At 36.1% G+C, this 12,906-nt stretch overlaps 1 protein-coding gene across 1 annotated transcript in view; it reads left to right on the top strand.

Moving 5' to 3' along the window:
- The window catches only part of LOC148611386 (SCO-spondin-like), a 35,793-nt gene that overhangs the window by 406 nt on the left and 22,481 nt on the right, over nt 1-12,906 (top strand). The window contains exons 2-5 of the mRNA XM_088595186.1: nt 721-751; nt 5,922-6,095; nt 7,890-8,063; nt 8,881-9,054. Coding sequence (XP_088451312.1) covers nt 721-751; nt 5,922-6,095; nt 7,890-8,063; nt 8,881-9,054 — 553 coding nt within the window. The remainder of the gene's footprint in view (nt 1-720; nt 752-5,921; nt 6,096-7,889; nt 8,064-8,880; nt 9,055-12,906) is intronic.

Raw genomic sequence — 12,906 nt, 5'->3', positions numbered from 1 at the left:
GTATTTTTTATTCAAATTTCACATTCTATCTGCACAGTTAATGTATTAATGTAAAAATTATTCCCGGATTTTTACCACAAAGTATATATATATATATATATATATATATATATATATATATATATATATCTTGTGTATTTGTGTATAAGGATTGTATGTCTAGTCCGCTATCATGAAAACTTAAATCTGTGCTGTCTGAGTCCGCAATATAAAAAAAACCTACTTTTACGGGTCAAAGATAAGGATAAATAACCACTTTAGTCAACCTATTCTGACAATTTATAAAGATAGTGAATGGTTAGAAAAATATACTATTGTATATTGGCCTTTTTGTCATGAGCAACGCCGCGGGTGCTTCTAGGAAAGCAGATGACGCTTACCTTACCGATGCAATTAGTCCATGGTCCCAGTGTTTTGTTTAGTGATTTTTTTGTGAAGTCCGTGACCCTCATTTAGGTTTCTTTCAATAAAGGTGTTAATTCAGTTATGTCATATTCTTTGTTGCGTGTGTCTATTTTCGTTGTCCAGTCGTTCGAATATGGTTCCCTTGGTTTCCCTTTATTGCCTGACACTGACGCTCACGGGTCAAAGAAAAGGATAATGAACAACTTTCGCCCACATTTAGAGTAAAATATAAAAAGACAGTGAATACTTAGTATATAATAAGTATAATATGCGCTTTATTACATATATGTACCTATGTTTTGTTTTAATTTTAAGGTCGAGGCTTATTTTACTACAAGAGGAAGCAGTAAGTTTTGTTTCATATCAGGTTAAGTACCATAATGCAGACCCAGTGCAGGTCCGGGTATTGAAAGAATAGGACTGCAGCAGCTCTAAGCTTGTCGTAAAATGCGACTAAATAGTGCTCAGAACCTTAGCCGGGGGCTAGGGAGCTCTGCCCACAGAGCAACTGGGTTGGGTGCCCCAGGTGGTGGAATGGGGTACCCCTGGTATGTTACATGCTAGGGTTGTCCGGCTATAATAGGGAAAATCTGACCGCAAACTATAATGGTGCACCGTGTTGGGGAAGATGCCACATTCCTCGCGCGTTAAAAAAACCTACTGTGGTATTCTCCCGGAATAGGAACCATAGGGCTCCGCCACAGGAGGCTAAATTGCCCGACCCTACCCACCACTCCCTATTTCCAGTGGCAATCAAAATTTGTTGACCCCATTATCCTTGTGTCCCATCCCATTTTTCATTTCATCATTTCATGTTCATTTTATCATCCACTTCATGTTCATCGCCTGATTATAGCTGAAATATTGCTGCTCGGGCGTTAAACCCCAACAAACAAACAAACCATAATGCAGTAAATAGAAAAATATCTTGTTGTAGCTATTATAATCTGTAATATGCTGGTTTGATTATCATACTATTAATTAAAACGGCAGATACCTAGTTATCAGTCATTCACAGGTTATTCCAAAATCCTTGTTCTTAGATTTTTAAAAAGAAACGTCTTCCTACCCAAGACATCATTTTTTTACACTTAAATATTCTAAGATGGCAAAAATAGGTTATTATGTACATTTCATGAATTTTCTCGCTTATGTTCATGTCTATGTGTAAGCGTTAATCCTATCACATATGTAGATGTTATTCTTTTGTCTGAGAATATAAATCTTGAAATGATCGATCTTCAATACAAATCGATGCGGTCATCTACCAATATTCCGAATAGGAGTATATTGTAAAGGGAGCTTCACGATCCACATTATTCAATTTTAGAATAATATCGTTTGCAAAAGAAGAAAAATGTCACAAATTACCTAGTTCTTCCAAAAAGTGACAAAACCCATACAAAATATTTTCATATACATAAAATAAAATAAAGAAACTATCCTTATAATGTGCCCTCGTACCTTCACTAATTTCATATCAAAATTTTTGTAACTAAAACTCCGCCAAAATATACAGGCTCCAGTGCAACGAAACCTGAGAATCGGCTGAACAAATTGTGATTTCATTAAATCTGTAAATTCTTATTAGCGTTACCATGGAAGATAAGAATATTCCAAGAGTTAAGCATGACAAGTTTTATAGTCCTAGGCCATGTATACTGGGTTAACCATCCGATGGTCAAAATGTTAAGCCTGTGATAAGAATTCCACAATAACAATTATTAAAATGTTTTGTTTCAAAATACGTAGACTGTATATTCATCTTTTAAATGTCGAACAAAATTAGCATGATTGTTAATGCTGATATACATAGAGATATTGAATGAAAACGGTTTTATCGGTGGCCATTATTGTTTTTGATTAACCTTGGTCCGGTGCGAATGTGAAATTCTAACTCAAGAGTGCATTTAATAATAATGTTACTTTAGTGAGGAATGCCTCCTACCTATCAAATCATCAATCAGCTCTGTTTTATTTTATTATAGGTTGAAAATCAATACTAAAATATAAGTTCAATTTTGAATGCATACAGTATTTCAGCATGTATGTATGCCTCGTTATTTTAAAAATGCTAGCGCCAATTGAACGAATTGCTCGGATTTTTCTGTTATAGAAAGAAATTGTTACCATGATATATAAATTGACTGATATTATGAAAATAATAGTTTATCGACAATATTGCAACCAAACTAATTGTCACATCAGCGGCTGTTTTAAGGATTCATTTTCCCTCATAATCATCCTTGCAAAAAAAAAATGACCATTTAGTTATTTTCTATGTAGTTTGCGTAGGCGAAAAATAGACATATGCTATACATCTGACGGAAAGGCACTTCCTAGCCATTATTCTATTTACTAGTATTGGTTTTCTCAAATTCTCGATAATTGTAACATAATTGTTGACCGCGTTGTGCTATTGCAAAGAATAATCAAGGGAACCAATGTTATAGCGGTAATCAAAAGACTGTAATCCAGGGACAAAGACCAGACATGGAAAACAGACATACACAACAAAGAACATAAAGTAACTAAAATCATACATACAAAGTAACAAAAGCAAATCAGCAACTCGGATTCCACTTAAAACTGGGAGCATGGACCAGGTGCACCGGTAGGGTAAGCGTCCTCTGCTTTTCTAGAAACACCCGCCGAGTTGCTCATAAAAAGTCAAGTCCGGGGTAAACAAACGAGGAAAGGAAAACTATGACCCGTTGAATAAATCAGTTTTCATGGTGCAGATGGATACACCATAACAATCCACGAGTTCATGATGGTTTGTTTGTTTGTTTGTTGGGGTTTAACGTCCGAGCAGCAATATTTCAGCTATATTCAGACAATGAACATGAAATGGATGATAAAATGAACATGAAATGAAAAGAAGAAAGGATGGGTCACAAGGACAATAGGGTCGACAAATTTTGATTGCCACTGGAAAAAGGGGGTGGGTGGGTAAGGTAGGGCAATTTAGCCTCCTGTGGCGGAGCGCAAAGGCTCCTACTCCTATCGAATACTACAGCAGGGTTCTTTAACGTGCGAGGAACGTGGCATCTTTCCCAACACGGTGCACCACTATGGTTTGCGGTCAGGTTTTCCGTATTATAGACTGACAACCCCAGCATGTAACACGCCAGGGGTACCCCATTCCACCACCTGGGGCACACATCCCAGTTGCTCTATGGGCAGAGCGCCTAGCCCCCGGCTAGGTTTCTGAGCACTATTTAGTCGTCTTATACGACAAGCTTAGCGCTGCTGCAGGCCTGTTCTTTCAACACCCGGACCTGCACGGGGTAGTTCATGATGGCGACCATACAACTTCTGTAATGATGACTTCAATCTTGTAGCAATATAACCCTGTTCCAGAAGCCTATTTGTTAGAGTGTTATTTGTTAAATATTCGTGGACGGCTTTCCGCCATGTTTAACTTAAATTTCTGTAATTATTAGAAAAATATCCTTCAGTCTGATCTTGAAATCAACGAAGAAATCTACCAATACCTAATTACAACTCTCACCAGGTGTCAGCATTTTGTGTAAACAATCTCCTAATTCGCCAATTACACTAATCGGGCACCGCACGTTGAGTAAATGTCGTTCTCTGACCACTCAAGCGTGAAAGTTCAAATGCCGGTAACAATTGGAGCTTTGAAAATTCCTTTACTTCTCATTAACTTTGTCTCAAAATGACATAAAAAGTAATTTATCATTTATTTTCGTACATCGGACTTGAGTGTTAACCAAATGTGGGTAATTTTGTCACTACCCCGGTCTCACCACATTTTGTAGTTGCATGTCAGCAATATTTACGATCTTGAAGATATTATTTATGCTATCAATGAATTCCTCAGGGACCAATACTAAATATAACCGAAAAATAATGACAAAAATTTGTCATTAACTTGGTCTGGTTCCCAAAGCACAGTTGAAAATTGTGCTAAAAATAGAATCTCATGAGGCAACAATAGGGAAATACCTATTTGAAAATATTTATATCTGTCCAATGTAGCACTGGTGCGTGTTAAGGCAGTTCTATATTTAAACTGTGCTAGATGTATTTTTGTGTTTCTACAATGGATGGTAATGCAGAAAACAGCATTTTATATGAAATACATGTACATTTAAAACTATGCCAGGGATGTACACTTGTATGTCACTTATTAATGTATAAGAGTGTGAAGGGATTTCTATTTTTGATGTTTCTTAAAAGCTAGGGAGTTTCTTTTTTAATTAAATCTCAGGCATGCTATTTGGATTCTCTGGAAAACAAGCTTGCATGACAATGGAAAAAAAATATGTGCTTTATTCATATGCAGTGTACATGTACATTTAATGTCTTTCCAAAGTGCTGTAAATAACATATGATTCTGAAATATCTTATGTCAGTTGCAAATACTATCGTACTTTAAAAAATATACCTTTAAAATGGTCCTCATTTTCTCACGCGAAAGTGACTTAAGCTTTCAAAATCCTGCAAAAAACCCTGATAAGGACAAGGATATGAAACCCATTAATTAAAGTCGACATGTCAACAGTTCTACGATCGTCATCGTGGTATGGATTATGTGGTAAGTGTCATTTTGAGTATGACCTTCAATTGTCATAGATATCCTTCTTCTTCACCAGACTTGACCTTCAACGAGCAGTAAGACGGGTGTCTTGTTAAAAGAAGAACTGATCGTCCTTCCTTCGCCTGGATTGTCTGTTTGCTAGGTCTTTTCTTTGTTCCTCGGTTACCTTATTTTGATTTCTGCTAGAATCTTGGTTTCCTTGATCACTCGTTTATATTCAGTTTTTAATGGGGTTCATTCTGCTTGGCTTTCTGTGTGTTCTTTTTGAGTCATTGTGTCTTACACTTTGTTTTTTGTGTGTCTGATTTTATCTTGTCCAAAGGATTCCTTTCGTTTGTACCCTCAGTATACCAACTGTGCTACTTCTTTTCTGAACGTAACAAGAGAACAACGATCTGACGCAATAGTTATGTAATGTGCATATCTACTGTAATTTTATCCCATAATTTTCTATTTTCTTAAGACATTTTGTTAACCAAAACATTACCCCAAGACATTTGTCCAAACTACCTTTAATTTTATCAACTATAATAGTCCGCACCTTTGTCGTTAAATGCTCCCGAGATTTAATTCGTAGACTCCAGCAAAAATGCAAATGAATTGTTGCAGTTGATCAAAGTACGGTATGAGATGAAATATTCAATTTAACATTCATCCACTTCCTCAACAATTAACCTTAATGAAAGGTGAATGATCGGTGGGCTATAAAACCTGTTTATTCTCCGTTTCCATCCAAAATACCAGTAACAAGTAAGGACTATTGTGGTTGTTTACAACCTTTTATACCTTGACATTGCCATTTTTATATGCACCTTCTCTTTTTCTGACAAATTTGTTTTATTATTCCTTTTGAATATTGACTTAAGTTTGCCTATCAGTACGCTTATTTTGTAATAACCGTTTATCAAGTAAAAGTCTAGTGGCTTTCATAATTTTCCGTTTCATTCAGCTGTCGATGGAAACTGGTCTGAATGGACAGAATGGTCAGATTGTTTCTCTAATTGCGGGGAATGCATACGGATTAGAGGTAGGGAATGCAATAATCCTGCACCAACGTTTGGTGGAGCTAATTGCACCGGCGACGCTGAAGAGATTGATTATTGTAAAGAAAGCAAATGCTTAGGTAGTATATTTAGGCATATTTGAGTTACCATCATATTAAATTCATTGCAATTTTTAATAGATAATAGAACCATTTTATAAATCCTTTGTTATAACAACATCAGGAGTTCATAAGATAAATACAATCTTGTTTCTATTTTTTGTATTTGTTCGTTATAGCTGACTTTTGGGGTTTTTATATTAATTTTTATCATTGTTTTGGTGTGTCAATTGTCTGTTCAGGGGCGTAGCTGCCTATACGCAAATACGCAGTTGCGTACTTTCGGAAAAAGTAACAAAAATAAAAACACACATTTTAAAGATGAAATAAAGGTTTTATGCAATGACTCACTGGGGGCCTTGAGTGACTCTCCCCCAAGACCCTTCGCCGTAATTTTGCGTACAAATAAAACAGGCCTAGCTAAGCCCCTGCTGTTATATGCTGAATAGATATTTTCTCGGTCATGTCTACTATTGTTTTTGTGTTTGTATTAAAATTTATACTGTTGTGTTGTCAGAACCCCTTTTACAACTTATAAAAACAATCAGTTAATAAAAACAGAAAAATTCCACACAAATACTAATATGATAATTAATTGAACAGAATAAATAACCAAAATATTATCACGAGTGCTAAAGAACGCATAGATTTAACAGGTTTGTGCGGAACTTGTTAAATCCTCAAGCATTCTTGGCACGAGTGGTCATATTTTGGTTATTCACGATAACCAATTAATTATCCTATTTATTATATAGATTTCCTTCATAATTTATCGATATCATCATAAATTTTAAATTCAGTGATTGGCGGATTGATATAAAAATTGTGACGCTTGGCGGGAGATAGTCTGAGAATGAAATTACCAAATTTATTTCACAGTATGAATTATCGAAATTTATTACACTGGGAACATTCCATAAAACACTGCTATCTGTATTATAAACGATCGTATTCAATCAATTCTTAGGTAAAAAAAAAACTCATTTCCTTATCAAACTATCAAACTTGTGCAATTACATTTCCTTAAGTAATTTTTTTAAAGTTTTTTGTACGGGGCATTCCTCCTACTTAAGCATTAAATTTGTATCAAGTTGTCAATGGAAGTTGGTCTGATTGGTCAAATTGGACTGAATGTTTTGAAAACTGCGGTGAATGTATACGTATCAGAGGGAGAGAATGTGATAATCCTGCACCCGCTTTTGGAGGAGCCAATTGCTCTGGTGGCAGTGAAGAGATTACTCATTGCGACAAAGGAGACTGCTTAGGTAGTATATTTAGGTATACTTGAGTTACCCTCATAGTTGATCTACAAAAGAAAAAAAACATGAATAATGAAACTATTCAATTTGTGCCTCATGATTAAAATATTACAGTTGAGGATATTATGTAGTCTAAAGGATTGTACAATGAGATACCGATAGAGATGTTAATACACTATAATAAAATATATAATAAGCAAAATTTTCAGTCAACAAATGATCTTCTTCAGTCAGTGTCTTAAACAAACTGAGTGTGTATGAAAGTAAATGGTCTGTGAACCCAACTCAATACCTAAGCAGGTGAATACCTGTGACGTAAACAATTTTATTGACATTTAAAGAAGATCTTGAACATTGTGTTTTAACATCTTTATCGGTACCGCTGTACAATCCTTTAGACTTACATGATTTTTTTGTTTATGTCGCATCGTCATGGTTTTCTGTTCATATCTACTATTAATTGGTGTCTTATATGTCTGAGTTTATAAGTAGTTTATCTTATAGAGATACCGTTTCCATTTTTATTATTAATTTTTTTTTTCGTTTTGGTATTCAGCGGTCAATGGAAGTTGGTCGGAATGGTCTAATTGGACGGAATGTTTTGAAAACTGCGGTGAATGTATTCGACTAAGGGGAAGAGAATGTGATAACCCTGCACCCGTTTTTGGCGGAGCTAATTGCTCTGGTGACACTGAAGAAGTCGATTATTGTGAGGAAGGAAAATGCTTAGGTAAATTCCCAAAGTCAATCTGCTTGACTCGCCTGTCCTAATCTAAACCTTTTTTTATCCACCACCAAAACCAAATGTGAAATAGAACCTCTTTTTTCGTTTTACCGATGAACTGATTATGAATCGATAATTGTATAGTATCTCTGTGGTATAGATATTACCATTCAGTACACAATGTTCTCTCTGACAGATTTGCGATACATTTTCAGTTAATGGCAACCAAATATGAGTGTTTTGTTTTAAATCAGAAACTAAACCAAAAATACACATTTCGTTTTCTTTTCTCCAAATAGTAATTAATTTTACCCTGCTTATTTACCTACGCTTCGAATCACAATAATAATTATAATAATAGGATAATTAATTTAAAAGAGTGAATAACCACAATATAATCACGAGTGCCGAAGAACGCCTAGATTTAATGAGTATGCGGATTTTGTTCCGCCGTCGAGTTAAGTGTTATTGCGTTTTTGCGTTCTTGGTACGAGTGATCATATTTTTGATATATACCATAACCAATGGATTATCCTATCTGTTATATAGATTTCCTTCTTTATTCGTTGCTATTTTCAAAATTGAACTGATTTTTTTGTTTGGCGGAAAGATATTCGTCTTGCAACACTTTGTGACGTTTTGGCGGGAAAAAGTACGAGATTGAAATTACAAAATTTATTTCAGTGTGAATTATCGAAATTTTTTTAACAGGGAATATTCGGTAAACTACTGCTATCAATATAATAAGTCCCTATATATATATTGCTTAACTCGAAGCTTTGTTCCTACTATACTTTTACTTTCATAATTTTTTTTTATTTAGTGGTCAATGGAAGTTGGTCGGAATGGTCAAATTGGACGGAATGTTTTGAAAACTGCGGTGAATGTATTCGACTAAGGGGAAGAAAATGTGATAACCCTGCACCCGTTTTTGGCGGAGCTAATTGCTCTGGTGACACTGAAGAAATCGAATATTGTGAGGAAGGAAAATGCTTAGGTAAATTCCCAAAGTTAATCTGCCTGACTCGCCTGTCCTAACCTAGACTTTCATCTTTATCCGCCACAAAAACAATTAACTCATGTGAAATAGAACCTATTGATTCTTTTCACCGATGAGCTAATTATGAATCGATAATTGCACACTCTTGCCTCTCTTGTATTTTTGTAGATATTACAATACATAATGTCCTCTCTGTCAGATTCGCAATGCATTTTCGGTTAATGGCAACCAACTACGACTATTTGTTTTTTTTAAATCAAACATCAAAACAAAAATACAAATTTCATTTTCTCAACATAGTAAGGTCAAATTAATATTACCCCGCTTATATACCAAAGTTTCGGAACAAAATAGTGCTTAAAAATGATAGGATAATTAATTTGAAAGAGCGAATAGCCAAAATGTGATCACGAATGCTAAAGAACGCCTAGATTTAACGAGTGTGCGGTACTTGTTCCGCGCACGAGTTAAGTCTTTGTTTTCGTTCTTTCGTTCTTCGCATGAGTGAAAATATTGGTTGCTCACGAGCCCCGTGCAGGTCCGGGTGTTAAAAGAATAGGCCTGCAGCTGCGCTAAGCTTGTCGTAAAAGGCGATTAATAGTGCTCATAATCCTAGCCGGGGGCTAGGGCGCTCTGCCCACAGAGCAACTGGGATGTGTGCCCCAGGTGGTGGAATGGGGTACCCTGGCGTGTTACATGCTGGGGTTGTCAGGCTATAATACGGAAAACCTGACCGCAAACCATAGTGGTACACCGTGTTGGGAAAGATGCCACGTTCCTCGCATGCTAAAGAACTCTACTGTGGTATTCTCCTGGAGTAGGAACCATAGGGCTCCGCCACAGGAGGCTAAATTGCCCGACCCTACCCATCTCTCCCTATTTCCAGTGGCAATCAAAATTTGTCGACCCTATTGTCCTTGTGTCCCATTCCTTTTTCATTTCATCATTATTTCATGTTCATTTTATCATCAATTTTGTTCATCGTCTGAATATAGCTGAAATATTGCTGCTCGGACGTTAAACCCCAACAAACAAACAAACAAACAAAAAGGTTACTCACGATAACCGATTGATCATTCTAGTTATTATACAAATTTCCTCCATTATTCATTGCTGTTTTCAACATAAATTTAATTTTGTATTCGGCGGATAGATATTTGTGTTAGGACGCCTTGTGACGTTTTTGTGCGAGAGAAACGAGAGTTAAATTACAAAATTTATTTCAGTGTGAATTGTCGAAATTTTTTGAAGAGGGAATATTCAGTAAATCAATGCTTTCAATGTCACTTTATACATTGCCTTGCTCAAAGCTTTGTTCCTACTTTACTTTCATATTTTTTTTCTTGCTTTAAGTGTTTTCTTAGATTTGTTGGATTCATTTGCCAGAAATAAGAGTAATCAAGGAAGCCAAGATTCTAGGGGTAATCAACATGTCATCCAGGGACAAAGAACAGACAAGGAAAACACACAACAAATAACAAAAAATACTAAGATACCAAAATGATGTGTACATAGTAGCAAAAGTAAATGAGAAACACAGACTCCATTAAAAGCTGGAAGCATGGGCCAGGTGCACCGGTAGGGTAAGCGTCCTCTGCTCTACAAGAAACATCCGCCGAAGTGCTCATTAAAAGTCATGTCCGCTGTAGACCAAAGAGAAAGGAAAACTATGACACATTGAACAAAGCAGTTCTCATGGTGAAGATGGATATACCGTAACGATCAATGACTTTATGATGACGACCATAAAACTTTTGTAGTAATGACTTCAATCTTGTCGCACCATTCGCTGTTCCAGAAGCCTACTTGTTAGAAGTCTAGTGCGGTACAAAAAGTCTGTTTTGTTACGGCAAGCTCTGGTATAGCGTATGAGTTGTGATATGAACACTCCATACGCAGGTGCTGAAGGAATGTTGTCACACAGGAAGCAAAAGTTGACAATACGGAATGAAAATTCATCGCGTTTGTTGTATAGTCTTGTCAATAGTTTTCCTTTACCATTAGTCTCTAGGCGTATGTCAAGATATGAGGCTGACTTCATGGTGTCTGTAGTATCCTTTATCTCAAGTTTTTTTTAGGGTAGATGCAATTTATTAAATCCCCAAAACTAGGATTGTTAAACGATAATACGTCATCTATATAACCGAAACTAAGATCAAATAATTTGGATAAACGATGTTCCTTCCTTTGGATTAGGTCAGCTATAAAGTCAGCCTCATAAGGGTGAAAAAATAGGTCAGCGAGTAAGTAGAGAAGCACAATTTGTTCCCTTGGAATGCCGGTCGTCTGTTGAAAAACACGCCCACCACACATGATAAGTATGTTGTCGATAAAAATATATTTGAAAGATGATTTAGAAGAGTTTTTAATGACGTATAAAGAATCTCTACCACGTACTATATATGTGTATCTACGTGTACCGTTTTTTTTTTAGTAACAACGACGTATAATGGTTTTGAGTCGGGGTTGTAACTGAGTATAGGAAATTTGTTGAACAATCATAGGTTTTAATGCTATTGTCGTCTCGTTAATAATCTTGAATCGAGGGTTTCCAGGTGATCTTTCGGCCACGTGCGGGTCCGGTTGTCAAAAGAATAGACTCGCAGCTGCGCTAAGCTTGTCGTAAAAGGCGATTTAAAAGTCCTCAGAACCCTGACCGGGGCTAGGGCGCTCTGCCCACAGAGCAACTGGGTTGTGTGCCCCAGGTGGTGGAATGGGCATGTTACATGCTGGGGTCATCAGGCTATTATGCGGAAAATCTGACCGGCAAACCATAGTGGTTCAACGTGTTGGAAAAAATGTCACGCTTCTCGCATGTTAAAGAGTAATCAAGGGAACCAAGGTAAAGAATCCTGTTCTATTCCCTCGGAGTAGGAGTCGTTGGGCTCCGCCACAGGAGGCTGAATTGCCCGACCCTACCCACCTCTCCCTATTTCTAAATTTGTCGACCCCATTATCCTTATGTCCCAATCTAATTTTTATTTCATCATTACTTCATGCTCAATTTTTCATCCATTTCATGTTCATCGCCTGAATATAGCTGAAATATTGCTGCTCGGGCGTTCAACCCGAACAATAAACAATGAAATATAATAAACAGAAGATCTGAATTTTTCATTGAATTAATACTACTGCTACTAGTGTCAAAGAAGGACTTGTGACTCTCTTTTACAACTGTATGTACAGAAGTTAAAAGTTTTAAAAGCGTAATGCAGTATAAGTCTTATTACTGCTATTATTTTATATGCCTACCTCTGATAATAAACATCAGATGTAATGTATTTTGAAGACAAAAACAATGTTCCTTTTGGCTTTGTCTGCTGGTACGACAACATATTTGTCGTGTATAGTAGACAGTGTTTTTGCTACATCAGGTCTCTGAAAACTGATGTAGCATTGACACTCATTGACTTTCTTAAAACTTTCATACGTTATAGAATTAAAACTCCACAGCCTGTGTTTCCTTGTATAATAACCTTTTTTTTTAGTTCAACTCACGAATCAATATGAATTAACTTTTTTGTAGTGGATGGATGGTGGAACTATTTTAAAGTTTAAAGTGCCTTTGAGGGTCAATGATAAATGACCAATTCATTTTGATATGTTTGTCCAAAAGATCTTTATTTGTGAAGACTGCTTAAAAATACATCGATACAGAAATGTACCTGTTTACAGCAAACCCTTCTTTTGGAACAAACTTGTCTCTAATTCAAATAAAGCATTATCAGATGAGTAAACAATGTTTTTTTGTAATCCGTATATTTTTAAATATCATTACATTCTTTTGAACACAGTAAAGGTATTGACTTAAAATTTGGGCAACTTGCTTTCACACCGGTCACCTTCAAG

This window comes from Perna viridis, chromosome 7 (genome assembly GCF_037379345.1).
Source record: "Perna viridis isolate PV_CMFRI_1.1 ecotype Kerala chromosome 7, ASM3737934v1, whole genome shotgun sequence".
NCBI classification, from domain to species: domain Eukaryota; kingdom Metazoa; phylum Mollusca; class Bivalvia; order Mytilida; family Mytilidae; genus Perna; species Perna viridis.
The sequence above is the reverse complement of the archived record's forward strand: the minus strand, read 5'-3'. Positions and strand labels throughout refer to the sequence as shown.